The following is a 23,615-nucleotide window of genomic DNA, read 5'->3' on the forward strand; positions in this document are numbered from 1 at the left end:
ATCAAATTATGTTTTTTAAGGAGGGTTGTGAACATACTGATGTACTTTACAGTAAACATGTTTTTTTTCCAGCCACATTAATATCACATGGAAAATAAATGACTTATTTACAGATTGACCGGTTCAACTATTGGCCTTGCGGTGAGATTATGAACCGAGGAATTCTGAAGAGACCTTCACTCCACGGTTGAAGAAAAGCCACTCACACGTTTACCTGTTTATGCAATCAAAGCATATCCAATGCATTGCTAATCACTGTTACCATTATCAAGCAAATGGATTTTTGCAAATGGGCCATTAATTTCCATCCGTTTGCGATGAGCCGTTACGGTTCGTTGCATATACGCAGTATTCAGACGGCTGTCCCCATTGTGTTGCTGAGGCTGTTGTCAAATATTAATTTGTTGGCTGGGTCTACATTAAGACCACAAGGATATGATGGCAGATGGCAATCTACTGAACACGATATCAAACTATATGGTATACAAACGTCACAGTGGTATAGTGGTTAACACTGTCGCCTCACAGCTAAAAGGTTGTGGGTTCGATTCCCGCTTGGGGACCAGGTTGCCGTGTTGCCAGTTACCCAGGTGGGGTATCTCCCGGGCCTTTCTGTGTAGTTTCTGTTCTCCCCGTGCTCGCAAGGGTTTCCCCTCCCGATAAGATAAACCCAATGGAAAGATCGCTAGTGCTGTCGTGTCCCGGACGAAGACAGACAGGAGCACTTGGATTGGTCCCCGGGCCCGGCGCTCGCCGCAGCCCTCGTCTGCTCCCGGCTGCCCTTGGGGGGGGAAGGACAACGGGATGGGAGGTGCAGAGAACATTTCGTCAGCGACTCAGTGCATGTGTGTGTTCCTGTGGGTTGCCCATCGCAAATGTGTGTGTGTTAATCTGATGACAAATAAAGACTTATACTTACTTATAAACATTTATTTATGAAACATGACAATCTCTTTCAAAGGAAAAACGTACAATAATGTTTGTAGGAAATGTATATCTAACAGCACATATATAAAAAAGAAAAAGATAAAAGAAACACAACACATTTCCATTTTGTGCAAAGCAACACCCCCCCCCCCCCCCCCCAACATACAAGCTAGGAATACACTGACAACTCCTTGATCCATATGATACACCCTCTAACAGTGACGCTGTATATTAGAAAAGGCCTTAATTCATTTCCAATGGACAATATAAAAAGCAAGCTTCAAATGTACACAAGTCCCAATTCTGACTGACATATAATTGAAAATATGACATTCTATGAAATCCTTCCAGCTTATCCAATCTGAATGACTCCCTTGTGCAATGCAGTGACCGTCAGACTATCGGTTTGCGAAAGTTAAGAACACTCCCGTCTAGACGGACACAGTTAACAAAATAAACCCTTTCACATATATACGCCGCTAGAATAGCTACCTTGCGATAGCTATCGCATAAACAAACACAGCCTGTCCATCTCCACTTGCTTTCAAAAGCACCCACTTTCCTTCCGACCAGAAGCACTGAGAGGAAGACAGACTCTTCCGCCACTTTCGTTATCACTCGGTAAACTAACACATCAAGTAAGCACATGACAACACTGCATGTCAAACGAATCCCCCCAATACTATATTTCATCTTGATGTTTGTAAAAATTCAATTGTGAAATTTTGTCAGTGTAAACAAATAAATAATTATTTACAATCTCAAGCATAAAATGCAAACAATAAAAAAAAAAGCAGAGCATAAATAATTTACAAAAGAAATTATAATACAGACTTAGTATAAACATCTTTGGCACTTAAGCTGCCTGCACATGATCTGCATTCGAAACACAGAGAGGGTGGATTTCTCCCGGTCACTGCCACTTACATCACATAAAGCTGTAATCTCATCGGTAGCGCTTCTGCTTACATCACATAAAGCTGTAATCTCATCGGTAGCGCTTCTGTTTACAGTACATTGCATAAAGCTGTAATCTCATCGGTAGCGCTTCTGTTTACAGTACATTGCATAAAGCTGTAATCTCATCGGTAGCGCTTCTGCTTACATCACATGAAGCTGTAATCTCATCGGTAGCGCTTCTGCTTACATCACATAAAGCTGTAATCTCATCGGTAGCGCTTCTGCTTACATCACATAAAGCTGTAATCTCATCGGTAGCGCTTCTGTTTACATCACATGAAGCTGTAATCTCATCGGTAGCGCTTTGTTTATGTACATCACCTGGTCATGTGGTGATTGTTTATTTTGTTTAAACATTTTTATTATTGTAGTTTTTATGACTGTGTGTGTATACTGTATTTTGTATTTTCTTTTAGTATTTCTGTTTTTATATTGTACAGCACTTTGGTACAACTTCGGTTGATTTAAATGTGCTTTATAAATAAAGTTGACCTTGACCTTGAAAGCTGTAATCTCATCGGTAGCGCTTCTACTTACATCACATAAAGCTGTAATCTCATCGGTAGCGCTTCTACTTACATCACATGAAGCTGTAATCTCATCGGTAGCGCTTCTACTTACATCACATGAAGCTGTAATCTCATCGGTAGCGCTTCTACTTACATCACATAAAGCTGTAATCTCATCGGTAGCGCTTCCACTTACATCACATGAAGCTGTAATCTCATCGGTAGCGCTTCCACTTACATCACATGAAGCTGTAATCTCATCGGTAGCGCTTCTGTTTATGTCACATGAAGATGTAATCTCACTGCTTTGAAAAGGTCTACAGTGACAGTGCTCAACGTCGACATGAATGAAACTTTGAGTGCAAGAGTCGCGAGCAGAGTCGTACGCGACATCAAGGGTAGCCCCAGGCATTGGGACGCCATAGAGAAAACAACGACCCAGCCAGCGCTACGTTTACCGGTGGTCATGTGCAGGCAGCTTTACTATCACAGCCTATTTAAACATATTGCTTAAGACCTCTATTAAAAGACTACATCCATAGAAGTAAAATGGATAGAAAGGACACTTCCTGGTGTTTCATTATTCATTCACGTACAAGTAAATTGGCTGCTAATGTTGTTGGAAATGAGCACCATCTAGTCGTCGGCGTACGAGACTCAGAAAGCTGGCTAGAATATTAAGCCAATGACGCTTTTGTCACGCTAGTGCACTGTTCTGATTCACTGCACTGTACAAACTATCATTTCCACAAGAAAATTATCAAAAAGGTTCTACAGCAGCCGTTCCTAAGTGTACCAGTCAGATGACCACCCGACAAGGTTATGCCAACAGGAATCCTGTTTCTATCCACTCTAATTCTGTGGCTACGTTGTGGTGATTTGGCCGTAGTTAAATGTTTGGGCAGGTGAAGTCAGACACTGTACATGGAAGTTATGATATATACCCTGGGCTTGGGACTGAGCCTCAAGCTCTTATTATAAAAAAATAAAAATAAAAGTTGACCAAAATTACAGAAGAAGAACATCTGCGTGTATTCAGTGAATTACAAGCAGTAGAAATAGGACTGGAGAAAAGCACATAGTGAAAGTGGTTGCAGAATGAATCCCTAACATGTAGACACTGGTACATTAGTTATGATTACATATTTTGCCAAGGCTCTTTTTAAAATTGTATTTGTCCGCTCTCATCTGTTTCTACTTCCCAGGGAAATGTCTTTCATGTGCTGTAAAGGCACTCAGGAAAATCTTAAATAGCCATGATTTCCTCTCCAATGGATGGATCGGGGCAAAACACATAAAGTCCATACAAGTTGGAGTCAGCAACGGTGTGGCGTTTCGGTTTGAGTGATTGGCGTCTTTTGCCGATCTGACATGTTCATATCCAACGTGGTTCAATTATCTGGGGGGAAAGATTCAGAAGAATTGCATGTCATTATCGACACATTCATGATAAGAACGCTAGGATACTCTAAGGATAATTTACATATCTCGAGCCCTGCCCTCTTTTCTTGATCCTCCAATCACAACCGTTGCTTCCCTCAGGGGAGTGGGGCTTGAAATAGGTCCCTTCTCATTCACTCTTATTCAACTCTATGGTGAATTATTAGTGAAATAGCCAAGTGACAAAGTGCAGCGACAACATTGTGGGTATTAAAAAGCGTGACAGTGACAGTGAACAAAAGGCAGCAATCTAATTTGATCTTGCATTCAACAGACGCCCTTGGAGCCAGACCCAAGGACTTTCACAATTCACCTGGAGGAATTGTAACCGAGCGAAGGGGAGAAGCTCTAGCAGGACATAGCGTGATTTCTTTCTTGCTTGCTTTAGCCAACATACAACAGACAACCCAACATCATTACCTGGCGAAAACACTGTTTGAAACTCCGGTTTATCTATTGGAAAAGATGTTGAACATTTAATGACCTGTTGTGGATTATCCCCCCCCAAAATGTGCTCTCTCACTCACTTTCTGCACCTACGCCGTAACGCAGACACACGCAAACACACAGACACACACGTAAATATAACTATAAACAAATCTCGTAAAGATGAAAAAAATTATTATTATATAAAAGGACAGATAAAGTGATGCTACTAACCTCTGCAGTCATACTTGAGATCGGAGAAGAAGACCAGCTCCTGAGAGAAGACAAACAGGCCTAACCTGCCACCGGCAAACGTCTTGTCATACACTGGTCCTGAGTCGGCCAATATCTGTTTGCCTTCATACACCACCACCCTGTACAAGAACACACAGGATAAAGACAATGGCTCTTTACTGTGTTTGTGTTCGTATGGGGTCTATATCTATAGTCTAGTTATTTCCTGTTACAACGTTTGCTAATAAAATAGAGGCTTTGCACAGAATTCCCTTTTTTCTTCTATGTATAAAACAATGGTTGCTATGTGTTGGATATATGAGTAAAATATAAGCACAGATATAATAAATTGGTTTAATCTGGGAACAGTAATACCATGCTTTTACAGTGTTTCGCCTACAGTACTCTACCACGACAGAGGTTAGACATCACATTTTCTATCAAAAGTGGTTACCAACGGTTACAGGCAGCCATGTTGGAAGAAATATAACTTTACTGCAATGCATTATATAGCTGACAGTAAATACACGTGGGCCAAAGCTGCAGAATCCTACTGAAAAGGTCTATAGATTAGATCGGTGATGAGCAACTCAAGAATACAGTTCACAATCTGTCCCTCCTGCCCACTATGCCCACTTATCTCTAGTCATGAACTTTCCTCCCGCTCCCTTATTGTGTTTCCCATTTCTCCCAGGCCACGGACTTGTCCCCCGCTCCCTAGTGTCTCTCCTGTCGTTTGTGTCTCACCAGCTGCACCTCATTTGTAATCAACCAGGTGTTCTCAGTTTGTAATTTTCCCCATGTGTATTTATATGTTGGCTTCCCCTGTTCAGTTTTGTCGGCTCCTTAGTTAATATGGGTTGTTGACGTTCCTACGTGTATCAGTATCAGAGTATTTCCTGTTTAGTCATTACAGTTCATAGTTCTTGTGGCTCAGTCAGTTCGGCTGTCAGCCGTCGTTATCCAATAAATATCCCAGTTTGGGTTTTGCGTCACAGATTAGGTCCTACTACTGTACCTCTACACTTCACAACAGTAGAATATACTGTAAATAGGACACATAAGTCATAGCAAAGGCAGTTACTGGTGACGGCATGATTGTGTTGTCTTAATCCAGAGCTTGAATATTTTTTTCCTTTTTTTAAAACAGTTATGCTTGAAGACTCTAATGTTGGTTGGTATTGTGTTCCATATTACTGTGTGTAATATTAATACTAGGGATGTCCGATATTATCGGCCTACCGATATTATCGGCCGATATCGGCATTAAAATGTGATATCGGAAATTATCGGTATCGGTAATTATTTTTTTACATTTCTATAACCTTTATTTACCCAGGCAAGCAAGTAAGAACAAATTCTGATTTTATTTATTGTCAAAAGTATGCATAATGTTGTGTTAATTCCACAACAAGAGATATGTAATGTTAATTACCTGAAATTATTCAATTTTTTGGGGGGGGGGGGGGGGGGGGGGGGGGGGACCATGCATATATCGGTATCGGTTGATATCGGTTGATATCGGTTGATATCGGTATCGGAAATTAAGAGTTGGACAATATCGGTATATCGGTATCAGTAAAAAAGCCAATATCGAGCATCCCTAATTAATACTTATTGTAATGTATTAAGTTCAGATTCAGATTAATTGTTGCATCTTTGTCATATTCTCATACAAAAAAGAGTCTTGGGTCTTGCCCCCTCGACCTACAGCATGGTAATAAAATACACAATGGAACAATACAATACACAATAACACAATAAAACCAGCATAATAGTGATGTATGAAAAAAAGTGACAGTGCTGAGAGAGTTAATATAAAAAGTGAAACAGTAGAATAAATCAACGTAAGGTACTTAAAATACTTAAAACGAATACATAAATATATACAATAAAATCTGAATGGCTTGGTGAAAGTATGAGTCCTTGAGCCTGCTGGACCGAGCTCTGAGGCTGCGGTAACGCCTCCCGGAAGGCAGCAGTTGGAACAAGCTGTTGTTGGGGTGGCTGGGGTCTTTTATGATCTTCCGGGCCTTGCTAATGCACCGACTGTTGTAGATGTCTTGTATGCAGGGGAGCTCACAGCCGCAGATTTTCTGAGCTGTCTTAACAACTCTCTGTATTGCTCTGCGGCTGTGAGCAGTGCAGTTCCCATACCAGGCTGTGATGCAGCCGGTGAGAACACTCTCAGTGGTGCCCCTGTAGAGCGCACGCAGGATGGAAGGCCCCATGCCAAACTTTTTGAGTCTTCAGGTGGAAGAGGCGTTGTTGGGCCTTCTTCACCACCTGATCCGCATGGGTGTCCCATTTCAGGTCCTCAGTAATGTTAATTCCGAGGAACCTGAACTGGTCCACTCTCTCCACAGTAGCACCTCCCATTGTGATGGGGGCCAACTCCGTCTTCCTCCCCCTCCTGAAGTCCACCACTGGTTTTGGCGATGTTGAGCGAGAGGTTGTTATCCTCGCTCCACCGTGCCAGGGCGTCGACCTCCCTCCTGTACGCCGACTCGTCCCCATCAGTGATCAAGCCCACCACAGTTGTATCGTCGGCGAACTTGATCACCAGGTTAGCGTGGTGTATAGACACACAGTCGTGTGTGTATACAGGGAGTACAGGAGGGGGCTCAGGACACAGCCCTGAGGAGCTCAAGTGCTGTCCATTGATGTATAAATCATGTGGGTTTTGTTTATGATTAGTAGTGTCTGCTCACAGACACACATTCCAGCTCACACATAATGTGGTGACCTCGTAGTTTCCTACATTTGCACATCATCACCCATGTACATATAAAATGTAGTCCATAGTTGTGTGGTGGATGTGTGTCTCACTACCTGATGAAGCCAGTCTTCGGCCTGTGGGTGAGGTGCCACCTGTAGGCTGTGTAATCCTTCCATCCCACGTTCTTGGGGTCGTGCCACAGAGTGCGCACCTATGTGAGATGATAAAGAAAGTATTACGTGAACACCACACCGTCTTATCCCAGGTCTCTGGCCATTCAATCAATTGACTTATCTCAAACACCGCCCTCTTTTCTTGCTACATTTGCTACCAGGGACAATAAAAGTCATGAACTTGATGAAGCCTTGAACTTGGAACACTATGACAGACCTAATAAAAGCGTGTAATGAATTAATGAATTAATGTGTAAGCAGTGTAAGTAACAGCTTTTAGATTGCACTGTACCTGTCCGGGAGTGTTGCCAGTGTGCCACAAGGCGTTTCGGAGGCTCTCTCCCGTGCCTGTGGTGGAGTTGACCACTTTGAGTGAAACGCCAGAGATGCCGAAGGCCTTGGAGGGCTTGTCTTCCCAGTAGGTCTGTGTGATCTGCTTCCACATCACCACGTAGAACCTCCCACTCGACTGGTAGCCGAACACGAAGCCGGCATAGTCGTCGTCTCTGTCCGTGTTCACGTACATGGTGCCACTGAAGTCGACGGCGTTGAACTCATCGAAGCCTGTGACGGCACGAGATAAGAAGTTAACCGGGATGCCGTATAATTTATATCTCATTAGATTAGATAGATTATATCAATTAGATTCAAATGTATTCTCATTAACAAAAACAACTTTGGCATCCAACCAGAGTGCAAATGTAACAGTAAAATGCAATAGTAATATACAATGTACAGGTGATTAAACTGGGTATAACATATTTAAATTAGTACTACTGAATATAGTGCTAATCAGATGTATAAGAGTTGTTATATTAATATGTACAGTGATACAGATATAAAGACAGTATGGTAGTAGTCATCCTGGCCAGCAGCAGTATATTTAGGACAGCAACTAAAATAGAATGCACATGTTATTACTAACAGCTCAGTACAGCTCAGTTTCAGGCTCAAGGTCTCTCTTAAAAGTGAGAGGCAAGACTCTAGCGCTGATCATCAAGAGACAAATTCTAGAACTGCTCCATAGACAGTGAATAATGGAACAACTCCTAGGACACTTATGACGGTACCCATGGTGATTTGACTGAAATACGTGAGGTACATTTTTTTATTCAGAGCTGTAAGCCCTACATTTAAATAAAACTAATTTGAATGTAACAAACAAACATTGTATTCAACAAACAAACAAACAAACAAACAAACAAACAAACAAACAAACAAACAAATGTTATGAGCCTACAAAGTCCGTCACTAATTTATTGTCAATAGACCAACTCCAATACGTATCAGATGACAACATCACAAATACAAATCTTGATGCTCTGATTTCCAGCTTAGGGAGACAATTGTCTATGTTTATTGTAACATTTTACTCTGATATTTTTCTCTGACACTTTGTCACATTATGGGATGTTCCTTCAGCTTTCCTAAAATGGTTTAAGAGCAGTCTTAGCATTCATGGAACTTGTGGAACCCAATTAAGGTCACTAGCCGCAACTTAACGAGCTAGCTTGCGTCAAGAAGTACCCCATTGGTTTCAATTAGGAACGCTTATGCTAACAAGCCATTTCCTTGTTAACTGACGCGCATAACATTTCTAACCCCATTGTGGCAAATGCCCGGCAAAAAAAAATTATGCAAATTTAAAACGTCAAGGTATGGCTTGGAGAGGGAATCATTTTCAAACATTATTAAAGACAACAACAGTGCTGCTCACCCACGGCGATGCCAGGGTCAGAGTTTGCGGTCTGCACCAGCTCCTTGCCCTGGTGTCTAACCACCCAGTTGGGGTCGATCTGCGTGGTTCCCTTGGGATCCAGGTGGACCATCTGGAACTTCCTGAAGTCTGTGATGCTGATGGCGTTGTTCTCGGGGCACACGTCGTAGATGTCCGGGACGGTGTCGTTGTCAAAGTCGTCTTTACATGTGTCACCTCTTCCGTCACCTGACGATCGTCAATAAAACATAAAAACGTTTTTTTTCTCGTAACATAATAGGAAAAATCTCACTTTCTGTCCCCGTTAAAAGTTTCCGTCAAGCTTTCGTGATAATCACTACTCTCCGTTAACAGCAACGCTGCAATATTGCTACCGTGGGAAGGGGTTGAGGTGCTCGATCAAGTTGTTATTGAAAGTGAACAGAAAAAATGGCTAACTCCTCTCAGGAATCTGGCTTGTTACACCTCCGCTGCTCTGCCAAATCCAACAAGCAGCCGTCTCTTCATGCTGCGACAACTGCCACTGATACCTGCTGTGTCTGATGGCTGAAGTCTATTAGAGCCAGATGGTGAGGCCCTGAGCAGATGGCAGACGGGACGGCAGGGCCTAATAAACCCCTAATGCAGGGAAGTAGCCTGCTGCTCTCCACCCGGGTCTCTGCTATTCCACAGGGGAACAGAGTTGATCCCATCAAATAAACACTATCAGATGCGATGTAAAGGGGGTAACAGCACATCTGCCCCCAGGGTCCACCTCCATTCTAGTCAGACGTACAGCTAAGAAAACCAACCCCAGGTATCCCTGCTGAAATGGCGCTCTGAGGATTAATCAAGAGCAAACCCAGATGGCTGTTTGACATTAGAAAAAGACTTAACGGCCTGGCATGTGCCCTCATCGGGCTCCGCACACTGAAGTCATGCTAATGACATCATCAACCATGACCCAATCTTTAACCCTTTCCTCATTCGCCATATTTCAGAATTAATGTAGTGTAGCACTGCTACCCATAAGCTGTGCGAGCATCACGCATCACCGTGTAACTGACATGTCGGCACAGGGGAGCCTTGGGAAGATTCCTACATTATAATAGTATAATAGATAGTAGATCTAGGTCAGTAGATCCATGATAGTACTATAGACCATAATTAGACATGTTATCAAACTAGAGCTATGACTGATTCTTGGCAGCTATAGCCTCGACATTCTTCTCAGAGCAGGTCAACAGAACACCAGGAGAAGTATGCGACATGCTGATGCATGGTGGGTGCAGGCATGTGTTTGCTGACGTACTCTATTAGCGTGCACACCCGTGGCACATGGTATTCACAAAAGCAATCGTCATATCATGCTTGAATTGGAAACCTCGTTATTTGTACGTACTGGACAGGGATACTGTACACTGGTCTGTCCTTATTGGTTGTATGGTGACTGGATTATGGTCTGTTAGGGTCAGATGACTACAGTATGGGTTAAGGTTAGATCAGATGACTACAGTTTATTTGTTATGGTTAGATCAGATGACTACAGTGGGTGTGTTATGGTTAGATCAGATGACTACAATATATCTGTTATGGTTAGGTCAGATGACTGCATATGTTATGGTTAGGTCAGATGACTACAGTATGTTTGTTATGGTTAGATCAGATGACTACAGTATGTTTGTTAGATCAGATGACTACAGTATTTGTTATGGTTAGATCAGATGACTACAGTATGTTTGTTATGGTTAGTTCAGATGACTACAGTAGGTTTGTTATGGTTAGTTCAGATGACTACAGTAGGTTTGTTATGGTTAGGTCAGATGACTACAGTAGGTTTGTTATGGTTAGATCAGATGTCTACATCTGTTATGGTTAGATCAGATAACTACAGTATGTTTGTTATGGTTAGATCAGAGGTCTACATCTGTTATGGTTAGATCAGATGACTACAGTATGGGTCAGGGTTAGGTCAGGTGACTACAGTATGGTTCAGGGTTAGGTCAGATGACTACAGTATGGTTCAGGGTTAGGTCAGATGACTACAGTATGGGTTATGGTTATGGTCAGGTGACTACAGTATGGTTCAGGGATAGGTCAGATGACTACAGTATGGGTTATGGTTATGGTCAGGGTTAGATCAGATGACTAAAGTATGGGTTATGGTTATGGTCAGGGTTAGAGCTAGGGCTGGGCGATATGGCCTCTAAATGATATCACGATATTTGTTTGCTCTATCACGATACACAATATATATTGCGATATTTTGACATTTCCTCTAAAGCACTTAAAAATGCTTGATTTAACCCTTTGATGGATACAGTCACGCCAATATGATGATTATATAAACCTCTGTTGTCAAGCCTCGTCAATATACCCCACCCCCCATATGGAACTGGTGTCGTGGATCACTCCCCTGTGAGCATTTCCAGGGTTAGCGGCTAACGTTAGTTAGCTTAGCTTAGTTAGTGGCTAACTTAGTTACCGCCTCTCTGTCTCTGGGCGTGTGTATGTGCGTGTACGTGACGAAAAATTGGGCGCGTGTGTGTGTCTGTGTGAGGGAGAGAGGAAAGTGCTGCGCTAAAGTAAGTCTCATCTCATCCGCAGCGGCTTAGAAACTGACGTGAGGTTTTGTGCAAAACATCACAATGTCCACGATATGTTTAAAAAGTGTATCGTTAATGAACTGTACCCGATATTTATTTAATATTGTCATATTGCCCACCCCTAGTTAGAGCAGATGACTACAGTATGGGTTATGGTTAGTTGTTAGAGTTAGGGTTTTCAAACTTCCATTCTCACCGTCAGTGTCCAGCTGGTCTTCGTTGGGTGTCAGTCTACAGTTGTCTCTGTCGTCGGGGATGCTGTCATTGTCGTCATCGTAGTCACAAGCATCTCCCTTGCCGTCCTTGTCGTGGTCGGCCTGGTTGGCGTTGGCCACGTAGGGGCAGTTGTCCAGGTTGTTCTGGTGACCGTCTTCATCAATGTCCTGGTTGTTATCACACTGGTCTCCAACCAGGTCGTTGTCTGTGTCGGCCTGTTGGACATTATACAGTGATCAATTTGGTGGGGATTTCCTTTCTCAGGATTGTGATCTTCTACCCGTCTATAGCTGTCAATGGCCAGTATGGTCTCATCGTCATTAGATGTGGGATCGTACACCTGAAAAGGTTAACCATCACAGTGAAACATAGCGAGCTTCGTTACCACATGCTACACTACGTATGTTCCATCCTGGCATATCTTTTTATTTTTTTCAAATTCTTATTTTTTCCACAACAACACAATTTCAACATCAACAGTAACAACAACAATACTAATAATACTAATACTAATAATACTAATACTAATACTAATACTAATACTAATACTAATAATAATAATAATAATAATAATAATAATAATAATAATAATAATAATAATAATAATAATAATAATAATAATAATAATAATGACAAAACAATAAAGAATAATAAATACCGATCTAAACTTAACTAATAAATACAAAATACCAATATACCAAATAAAAATAAAAACAAAAAGACCGCCTGATTCCCCAGGGCCAACACCCTACCCCCACTCCGCCGCTACATGGAGCCTTTGACCTGGGCCCTATTCCCCGTACCTGGCTAACTGAGTTAGCCGGATAATTTTCATTTCCGTTCCCCAACGTCGGATTTTATAAGTCGCTATGGCAACAGATCGAAAAGTTTGAACCTGCTCCGGAGCAGGGTTTAGTTCAGTTAGCTGGATGACCCATGGCCACGCCCTCGCAAAGAAATGCCAGCTCGCTTCCTGAAATAATTATCACAGTGTAGATCTGCATTATACCATTCTGAATTATGTTTTTGTGCTTCATTTTCCTAGAGGGGGCTTTTGAAATGTAAAATAATAGACCTAAAATGCTGATAATAAATCATATTCAGCCTATAGATTTACTTTGTCCTAAATAATGCATGTCATATTTATACGGATACGACGCTCGGAGTCGCGATACACACTGCATGTGGTTATTTTAATAACGGCGCATTGCAAATGTGAATCCTGCGGGTTTATTTTTAATCGGCCGCTTGGCTCTGATTCGTTTCATATTCTCGGCTGTGGATGTATTTGCTTAACGGAGCGCCCGGATTGTGTTTCATTCAAGCATAAATTGAAGTATCTATTCATGGACTGTGGATATGAATTACGAGGAATCTGAATCTGTGGATTGTTGAATTGTATCACTGTCACTCACACGTTATTGTGATATTATAACTGGGATTAAAATGTCTGATGAGATGCGCTGTTTGATGGATTTGAGAAATTGAATGAGCCGTTGACATTAATGCATTTGAGAAAATGCATTTATCTGTTCAAGCACTGTTATCTGATGATGAACATGAGGTGTCACTGCACTGGTATAAACCAAATGTTAATCAATTCAATGCATGTATGGATTATGTCCGAAACAGATTAAAACCTGATTAATAGTGAAACTGTATAGCCTCCCTCCAAGCCTCTCTGACACCGTTATTTCGGGTCGCGCCTTGAAACTTTGGGAACCATGTATTTATATATAAAGTACATGATACTTAAGACGAGCGCATACAGTACAGATATCCTCATAAGCATATTAATTCGTATCAATTAGATACTCTTTGGGCTTGTTTGTATCTACTTATTCTGAACGAGTTTAACTAATTATTTTCGCTAGCAATAGATCTCATTAGATTATTCATTCCATTAAGCCTACTGCCAGCAGGCACATTTAAATAAATATAATCTGATTGATTGGGGTAATGAGGGACTTAACATTTGCCTATAGATATGCATTTAACTTGTCGGCGAGGCTATTGAGCCGTACTGTATTGTACCCATTCTGCAATCTGTTAATAAAGTTTTAAATGAATCAATCAATCAATGCCGTTAGAAAATCAGGATTTCTGCAATCGACACCTGCTGTCTTTTCAGCTGAGGCGGCCGCGTGCACTGATCCTGAGTATCAAGTCTGGTTCGAATTAACGAGACTGAATCAGCGTTCAAGGAACAGGGAAAGCCCGGATTCAAACATCGGGTTAATTGAATCTGGATAATGGGACTTTTGATCGACTTAGTTGAACCAGGTACGGGGAATAGGGCTCGGCCACCTCAGTCCACATTTCAATACCCGCCTGTCCCACCCCAACCACCCGATTGATTGGTTGATTGAAAACTTTATTAACAGATTGCAGAATGGGTACAATACAGTACGGCTCAATACAAAAAACTGCTACGAGCATGCAGACCAGAAAAATACTTTCGTCTTGTTTACATCAGGATCCTCCATTTTCAATTCATCAGGATGAAGCAGTTGATATCTCCAAATAAATAACGTCTAACAATGTCAGGGACCATCCTGTCATATCTTGAGGCAGTAATATATCTTGTTTACATAAAGTACAATTATAATATCATATTCAATTGCTACTGGTGGTGTATCACAGAGCCATCGTTGCACCCCCCCCCCCCCTGACACCTCACACTGTATGTACATGTAATACAATACACAGAGACATTGTCCAACATGTACCTGGTCAGGGTTGTGCAGCAGGGGACAGTTGTCACACTGGTCACCTACTCCATCCATGTCCGTGTCCTTCTGGTCGTTGTTGTACACATAGGGGCAGTTGTCATTCTCGTTCAGTATTTCTGAGGAACACAGACATACAGTAGTTTGAGATGTAAACTTGCCCCGTCATGTTTATAATATATCTGATGCCATTTCGTGGGAATGATAAATCACTTTCCTTCGGATCTGCGCCAGGTCAAGATTAACGATTTACATTCCTGTCTTGTCCCGTCTTGTCCGTGAAAACTAAAGATTAGTTGTGTTCTGAGATGTCATTAAGACCCCCCGACCATGGAGCCTCCTGTAACGTGGCTGGCCTCTCTGCCTACCTGCTCTCAATAAAGATACAAATAGATGATAATATTATTTTACCGTCTCCGTCGATGTCCACGGCACAGGCGTCTCCTTCTCCGTTGTTGTCCGTGTCAATCTGGGCGGGGTTGTGCTCATAGGGGCAGTTGTCGCAGCGGTCGCCGACTTCATCCTTGTCGAAGTCAAACTGCCGCGGGTTGTAAAGGAGCGCACAGTTGTCCTGAAGGGAGAACGCATGTTCGTTAACGCATCCATCTATTAATGAAGTTGACCGAAATCCAGATGTTTCAATGTGTGATTCTGTCGAAACAAAACAAACAAATAAACAAATAAACACACAATAGAATAATAACTCTTGTTACCCTCTCATCTACGATTCCATCGTTATCATCGTCCTTGTCACAGGCGTCTCCTTGACCGTCTTTGTCAAAGTCTTCTTGTCCGGAGTTAGGCAGGTTGGGACAGTTGTCCTGTGAAAAGCATCAGTTTCACACATTACTTCTACACACTGCTATGCAGTCTATATAAAATACTGTGCATTCTGCAAATAAATGAAAGAATTAGTCCACTCTAGTGGGAGTAGGCATGATGTATGAAGCAAAATGATGGGGTCAACCTACATACCTTCTTGCAGTGATAGGTGGCGTTGGCACCACAGACCAGGTTGTGATTGGGCCAGCCGTCCAAGTCCGAGTCTTCCCCGCAGATGAAGCCGTCTCCGGCATAGCCCGTCCTGCACTCGCACTTGTACATGGGGTCGCTGAAGTGGTTGAGGTAGATGCACTCTGCGGACTTGTGACAGTTGTGGGTCCTGTCCTTGCACGGGTTCTCAGGCTCGCACACCTGAAGAGAGAGAGGGAATTAGGCCCAGTGTAGCATCGAGGAAATACACCGTGAGAAGTACTCTCTCTCTACTGCATGACTTACTGCACTGATGGTATTGAATACTGGGGCTGATACCAGGTTAAAATACAGTATTGGTATATGGAGAATTTCCACAATACTAAAACCCAATACCAAGAGACACGTAGAGATAAAAGTATGGTTGAGTTGAGTATGAGCTTAATACACGCAGCGCCATGGTTTGATGTCATGAAACCTCTGCTGTAAGCGTCACAGGCAACCTGCCATGACCCTCTGTTGCCCCTCGTATTCTAGCATTAGGTATTCCCAGCCATCGCTCATTAACGGGGGATGGACATGATTCTAGTTTGAACGCCACTCCGTGAGCTCATGGAGCATGTTGCGAGGACAGCGTGAGAGGAACCTTTGATGGAGTCTGTGTAATGAAACCCATCGGTGCCAGCTATGAGACAATTCCCATATCCCACGAATCAATTTGTAAAAGAAAGTGTGGCATTGCATCAAAACCAAAAGGGTCAGAGGAGAACAAAGACTGACAAAGTGGTCCAGGAGGGATATTATGGACGGTCAGTGGACGGTCAGACTACCGTGGCGAAACGGTTCGCCTTCCCAGGAGTTGGTGAGATCAGTAAATCATGAAGACGTGCCGCCGTGCTCCGCAACAGATGCTTATCTAATGGTTTGCGGTCATGACACAGTGTGTAATATAACATTAACAACGCTCAACAGCGCTGACCGGCATGGAAACACGGAGCTGTTTCTTGAGAGATGTTAGTAAACTAGAGCCACATTTTAAACAGGCTGAAACTTCTGTTCCTATTGCGTCATCGCGCGGATGTAAACACGATAGTGCTAATCCGTTCGACATCTAAATAAACCTATGGAGTAGACACCGGCCGCGCTTCTACTGTAAACCACCAGATGTAACATGTGTTTGTTGTTATGGTCAGGAGTTCTCTCTCCTCCCCCCATCTCCTCTCCTGATATTTGGTCCTGGTCTCACACAGGGTGACCCGAGGCTTCCCCTTTAGCACTGTATACAGCTATATACACTGAATCACCTGGGCTACAGCTTCCAGCATTCATTAATTAACCATATACGGTAATGAAACACCCCCATGAAATGTGGAAAAGTGGACTAAGCCGAGCGAAGCGTGTTATGGGAGAAATACGTGACAGGCTGACAGACATGTACACGTACGGTGATGTCGGATATGATATCTATTAACTTAAAGACCATATTAACTAATAAAGCCTGTGCTGGAATATGACTGCCTTTTTCCGTTTCGTTCGATTAATACCCAGGGATTAAAGTTCTCCTAAATTTTATTCCAAATCGGAATAAACGGATTTTCCGTAAATTTTCTACCTGCTGCATATGATTTGTAGAGGCATACAATCTATTTTGATGTCGGTATTGGGTAGCCTATATAAACAATAATACGAGAGCATATACAAGAACAATGAATCTCACTGCCATGTATGATACATGTAGCCTATACGCCATGTGTAGCCTGCCTATATGTGATCAATACAAACTTGAACTTGAATTCCATCATGTCTGTGTGCGGGTCTGCGGGAGCAATGTAAATAAGAACGTGCACTGAAAAGTTACAGTATGTAGTTGGTTGATTATTTGTATGACAGTCAGTAAACCCTTGCAATAAGTATCCGTTTTATTTAATTAATTGGAAACATGCAGCATGCCTTTCCTCCCGGCATGCAGCAACGACATGTATCAGGCAAATGTGCATCACTGAGTGGAATCCCTTTCTATTCACATAACTGCATTTGTGATGGAGCTTTGACAGCTACAGTAACAGTCTATTGCTCGATCCATCTCCAATATCACGATGGACCGTGCCATGTAGCCTATGTATAGCCTGCCTATGTGATCAATAAAAACGCAAACTTGAATCCCATCATCATTGTGTCTGTCCACTATGTTTGTTACTTTGTTATCCCCCCCCCCCCCTATCTATGTAAAGCGACCTTGGGTCTCTTGAAAGGCGCTATATAAAATGAAGCTATTATTATTATTGTTATTATTATTATTATCACGTCTGTGCGGGAGCTCACAAAAAAAAATACTGTCTTTTAGTCTCAGTGAAGTTTCAACAGAGGTAATCTATTCTAACCAACAAATTGAAGTAGAAAGCATCTCGTTGTGGCCAATCTTATTTGGAAACATGACACACAAAATAATAGTATTTAGCTTTTTATTTGAAACAATATTTAATCGCGTTTGGAGGTGGGTGTTCTGCGTCTGCCCCCCCGTGACAAACAAGCAGGCCAACCTCTTGTTCGGGCGTGAGCCCATTATAATTACACTACTGTCGCTATTTTACAATGAACTATAGTGAATTACGGGTCATACAGAAGTTGAACACGCCAGTGTTGAAACTAATGCACGGAAGCTTATTTCCACGTTGCAGACTGCAATATTCATATTCTACCACCGGGCGCCAGGTACGCACGGCCGAAGCTGTGCGTAGATATACGCACAAAGTCAAGCACACGTTCAAATTGATAAGTCCCACACTTTGCTTAGAAACTATCGTACGCACGGGTTACGCACATATATGTGTGTACGCAACGTTGATAAATGATGGCCCTAGGAGCTTAAGCTAGTACTACTATATAGTTTCCACTCATGCCATATTTCATATATGTATATACTGACATTACTGTCTTTCAAAGGCTGTAGCGGACTCAGTTTTAAAGCTCTAGTGATGGTACTGATATCATATTATGAACCTAGACGACCTTGGGATTCCATTGGTTCCAACCATGTCATGCCAAATAATGCTCCAAACTTAGGCAAAAATTGTGGTTGAATGTCTCTGCATACTCCCTAAACAGTCATGGAATTGCATAAATTGGTTATGACAACAGGCGGCGAGTGAGGCTGAGGATGAGAAGGCTAACCAGGGATTATTTTGGGGCCTGAAATGTATCTGTTAGCTAAAGTAAATAGAGTTATAATAATATAAGTTATAATCACCAAATGTTGTTTTAATTAGAGCTCAACTCAAATTAATCATCGGGTTCCCAGATTTCAGATGATGTATATCACTTCTATGTGGTATATACTGTTGACCTGCTGTCTTCCCCTAAAAATCCCCTGTCCCCTGCAAAGAAAAAAGACTAAACTGGGTCTATGGTGGGTCTAAAAGGGTTAAAGTACACCTTGACCTTAAGAATTTCAGTATATTTTTCTTCACCAGACTCTTATCACAAAGGCTTCTAAATAGGTCCCTCAGCTATTTGAAAAATGGCTTGTTAGCGTTGTTAGAATTCCTTATTGAAAGCGAGGGGCTCCACTAGACATTCCTTTAAGGATTCACCAACCTTTCTGTAACGTATATGAATGGCTGTCAGTCAGTAGCCTCACACATTGACTTTGAATGAAAGCTGAGTAGGAATTTGGACGACATTTGGTTTCTGGGTGCAAAGAATTATCTCTGACATCAAAGGTTGAAAATGAAAAAGAATGCATCTCTTCGCTTATTGTATAACCTGGAAGCCAGTCTTTCTCGCAAAATGTTTTTTTTGCAATACACACTGGCCATCCTCGTATCCATATTGATTTCCATAAATTGCCATGCAATCTGAACCATTCAGGGACCAGTGATGCCATTACTTAGTAACGCGTTATTGTAATCTGATTACTTTTCCCCGAAAATAGTAATCTAACGCGTTAATCTTTAAAAGCCAGTAATCTGATTGCAGTTACTTGTCCAAGTGGCTGTGCATTACTATTTCGTTACTATCTCATCATAAATTCATAATGCAGGCGGAATGCAGTATTTTATTTCGTTTTCGACAGTCAAAAATACATTTTGAGCTGTTTTTCTTATTTGGGAGTGACGTGGTGTGGCAGTGAAAGGGTTAAATACAAGAATGTGTCCCGCGGCGTGACTGGTCCCTCTGTCTGAGTGACTCTGCTTTGGTCCAATCACATTCCCCATCCACAGTCTGCGAATCAGAGGCAGAGTAGGGCGGGTCTTCACAGCACGTCATGTGACATATGCGCCAATCGTGTGACAGCAGGGCTCCGTCGTCGGAGAATTCCACCCCAAAACGCTTGGCAAAATTAAAAGTGAAACCGCAAGATGACTTTTGCGGTTTCTGTTCAGAATTCCACCCCAAAACGCTCGTCTAAACGTAGCCTCAGTCACTACTTCACGGCGGAGGAAACAAAATACTGTCTACCGCTAAAAACAGCACATCCAATTGCATTGAAAGCATCTGGAATCACAACACTAGCCGACGCTTCGACTAGGTACAGGAGGGTTGATGGTGGCAGAGCAAAAGCTCTTATTTGCCAGATTTACAGTTAATTTACATGTTAAAGAGAGACTGATTGTATGTTTATAGAGAGACATTTATAAAAACAATTTAATAGTTACAGTTGATATAATTGAATAGTTCAGCCTGCATTTGTTAGATGTGATACACTGGTTTTGTAAAACCACTGGCTGGCTGCTCTAATGCTGTGAGCATCATAGACTGTTGCTTTACCATACTTGATGGTACAGAAGCTGAAGCACTAGTTTAACAATTTACGTTATGTGCAGAGAAACAAGTTAAAAACAATTTATGCACTTTCAATAAAGCGTTTAAAAAAAAACTGTTGGGGGAACGACGACGACTTCGTAACCTAGTTACTTTCAAAGTAACTAAGTTACTCTGATAATCAAGTAATCAGTAAAGTAACTTAGATTACTTTTTAAAGGAGTAATCAGTAATCAGTAACAGTGATGCCGGTAACGCGTTATTGTAATCTGATTACTTTCCCCCGAAAATAGTAATCTAACGCGTTAATCTTTAAAAGCCAGTAATCTGATTGCAGTTACTTGTCCAAGTGGCTGTGCATTACTATTTCGTTACTATCTCATCATAAATTCATAATGCAGGCAGAATGCAGTATTTTATTTCGTTTTCGACAGTCAAAAATACATTTTTGAGCTGTTTTTCTTATTTGGGAGTGACGTGGTGTGGCAGTGAAAGGGTTACACAAGAATGTGGCCCGCGGCGTGACTGGACTCTCGGTCTGTGAGTGACTCTGCTTTGGCCCAATCACATTCCCCATCCACAGTCTGCGAATCAGAGGCAGAGTAGGGCGGGTCTTCACAGCACGTCATGTGACATATGCGCCAATCGTGTGACAGCAGGGCTCCGTTGCATTCGTCTGAGAATTCCACCCCAAAACGCTTACAGGAAGAAAAAACGCGGCTTATTATTATTACCGAGGCGCGCGGCTTATTATATTATTAAAACAGCTCGTGGTCTACAAGTTGTTTAGCGAGAGGATGGTGGTAATGTGCTTCAATAGAACAATGGATCAATGCCATGTCAAAACTCGGCTCCGCTGAAGGGCTCCGCAGTACACACACAGACACACACACACGCGCGCGCGCACACACGGGATCGCAGCAGCCACACACACATTTCCACTGTCCAATAGACAAGCGCCCTTTTCGACCGCGTGACATTGTTCAGATGTTTCAACTTCACCCCCAGAACCGCACCGAGTCCACCAAAACTATATGTGAAAGCGACCTAAACGTAATTATACAACGGCATGCAAATTTCTCGATTCTGATTGGCCATTCACACGTCTTTATTGACAACAATCCACGGTCCTGGGCTCAGGACCCGCCCACAACCAAATCACATAACCCTCCCCGGCTCACTCCGGGAGAAAACAGGATCCCGGACAACAAATGGTTATGTTGAAAGCACCATAACGACTAAATATGAAGCGATTCTGTCAAGGGGAATGTGTTAGTATTTTAAACAATGTTGGATGATGTAATTGATGGGTCTTGACTCAATCTAGAACAAAAGAAAAATCGCGGATTGATTGATAGATTAATTGATTGATTTAAATTTCTTCCTTCCTACTTTCCGACTGCAGCGTTCTCTCTCACACTGTCCGACGCTGGCGTACCCACAAACACACACATACACACACACACACACACACACACACACACATACACACACACACGCACACACACACTGTGACACACACACACACACACACACACACACACACACGCACACACACACACACACACACTCCTGTCTGCAACAGCGGGGGAGTCAGACTGAGAGAGAAGCAGCGCTGTTTTAAGTGAGCATGGTCTATTGAATTGATTGATTGGTTGATTGCTAATTTTATTACTGTACCCCTGGTTTCCAACTGGTTAAGTTTAGGCTAAAAGAAATAAATAAAAAAATAGGGCGAAGAAAACGTTTTTTTCCTATAGGGCAAAGAAAACGTTTTAATAAATTTTCAATCAATCATTCCAATAATACACAGTTGGATGTGTTAGTTGGTTGGATGCACTTCAAGCTGCTTCCACATGAGGCAACTTCTCTCAATCATTCCAATAATACACAGTTGGATGTGTTAGTTTGGTTGGATGCACTTCAAGCTGCTTCCACATGGAGTTGTGGGAACTACTTTTTCTGGCGGATGGTTTTTTCAATAAATCTTCGATTAATGTGTGTTTATTGTATAGAAATAAGGTTGGATGAATCTGGCAGTTGTATAAAAGCTTTACACCACGTGCAGTCGTGATTTGTGACCAATAAACCATGCCTAGGGGGGTCTAACGACCCTCGGCTGCGCCTCGGGCCTAACAACCACCCCTAGGCATGGTTTATTGGTCACAAACCACTCCTGCGTGTGATGTAATGCTTAAATACTGTCTACCGCTAAAAACAGCACATCCAATTGCATTGAAAGCATCTGGAATCACAACACTACGACGCTTCGACTAGGTACAGGAGGACTCGGAGGCCAGCCAAACAGCAAAAGAGAGAGATTGTTTCTTTCCCTATTGATTAATGTATATTTGATGGTGGCAGAGCAAAAGCTCTTATTTGCCAGATTTACAGTTAATTTACATGTTAAAGAGAGACTGATTGTATGTTTATAGAGAGACATTTATAAAAACAATTTAATAGTTACAGTTGATATAATTGAATAGTTCAGCCTGCATTTGTTAGATGTGAATGGATACACTGGTTTTGTAAAACCACTGGCTGGCTGCTCTAATGCTGTGAGCATCATAGACTGTTGCTTTACCATACTTGATGGTACAGAAGCTGAAGCACTAGTTTAACAATTTACGTTATGTGCAGAGAAACAAGTTAAAAACAATGTATGCACTTTCAATAAAGCGTTTTAAAAAAACTGTTGGGGGAACGACGACGACTTCGTAACCTAGTTACTTTCAAAGTAACTAAGTTACTCTGATAATCAAGTAATCAGTAAAGTAACTTGGATTACTTTTTAAAGGAGTAATCAGTAATCAGTAATCGGATTACTTTTACAAGTAATCTGTGGCATCACTGATCAGTAATCAGATTACTTTTACAAGTAATCTGTGGCATCACTGTCAGGGACTGCATTATAATTGCTGTTCTGAGCGGTAATGTTAATGTAGTAGAATAAACACAGTGATACGTGCAGTTATAGCAGAAATAACGATTAAACAAGAGTATGATGACTCCATGTATCAATCAATGACTCCATGTAACAACCCATCATCTACACTCATTGCACACACATCCACATGCACACACTCACTTTTAAACAAACACTCACTTTAACACTACATTATATTTATCTATTATTAAAGAGATTTGCACTACGTTCATACCTCATTTGCAATTGCACCTTACCTCAAACTTTTGTATCTCATTTTCTGCATTGTACCTCACTGTTTACTCATTTTTACTCAATGTA

At 41.9% G+C, this 23,615-nt stretch overlaps 1 protein-coding gene across 2 annotated transcripts in view; it reads right to left on the bottom strand.

Moving 5' to 3' along the window:
• Window positions 1-1,097: 1,097 nt before the first annotated feature.
• The window catches only part of thbs2a (thrombospondin 2a), a 62,296-nt gene continuing 39,778 nt past the window's right edge, over window positions 1,098-23,615 (bottom strand). The window contains exons 13-23 of one of the 2 annotated variants that reach the window (XM_084322100.1): window positions 15,611-15,829; window positions 15,349-15,456; window positions 15,047-15,206; window positions 14,636-14,754; window positions 11,887-12,121; window positions 9,106-9,333; window positions 7,681-7,952; window positions 7,329-7,426; window positions 4,497-4,636; window positions 4,257-4,289; window positions 1,098-3,795 (exon numbers count right to left, since the gene is read on the bottom strand). In XM_084322100.1, coding sequence (XP_084178226.1) covers window positions 3,788-3,795; window positions 4,257-4,289; window positions 4,497-4,636; window positions 7,329-7,426; window positions 7,681-7,952; window positions 9,106-9,333; window positions 11,887-12,121; window positions 14,636-14,754; window positions 15,047-15,206; window positions 15,349-15,456; window positions 15,611-15,829 — 1,620 coding nt within the window. In that variant the 3' untranslated portion in view covers window positions 1,098-3,787. The remainder of the gene's footprint in view (window positions 3,796-4,256; window positions 4,290-4,496; window positions 4,637-7,328; window positions 7,427-7,680; window positions 7,953-9,105; window positions 9,334-11,886; window positions 12,122-14,635; window positions 14,755-15,046; window positions 15,207-15,348; window positions 15,457-15,610; window positions 15,830-23,615) is intronic. The other variant, XM_084322101.1, reaches the window with a different exon arrangement.

This window comes from Notolepis coatsorum (genome assembly GCF_963971535.1).
Source record: "Notolepis coatsorum genome assembly, chromosome: 9".
NCBI classification, from domain to species: Eukaryota; Metazoa; Chordata; class Actinopteri; order Aulopiformes; family Paralepididae; genus Notolepis; species Notolepis coatsorum.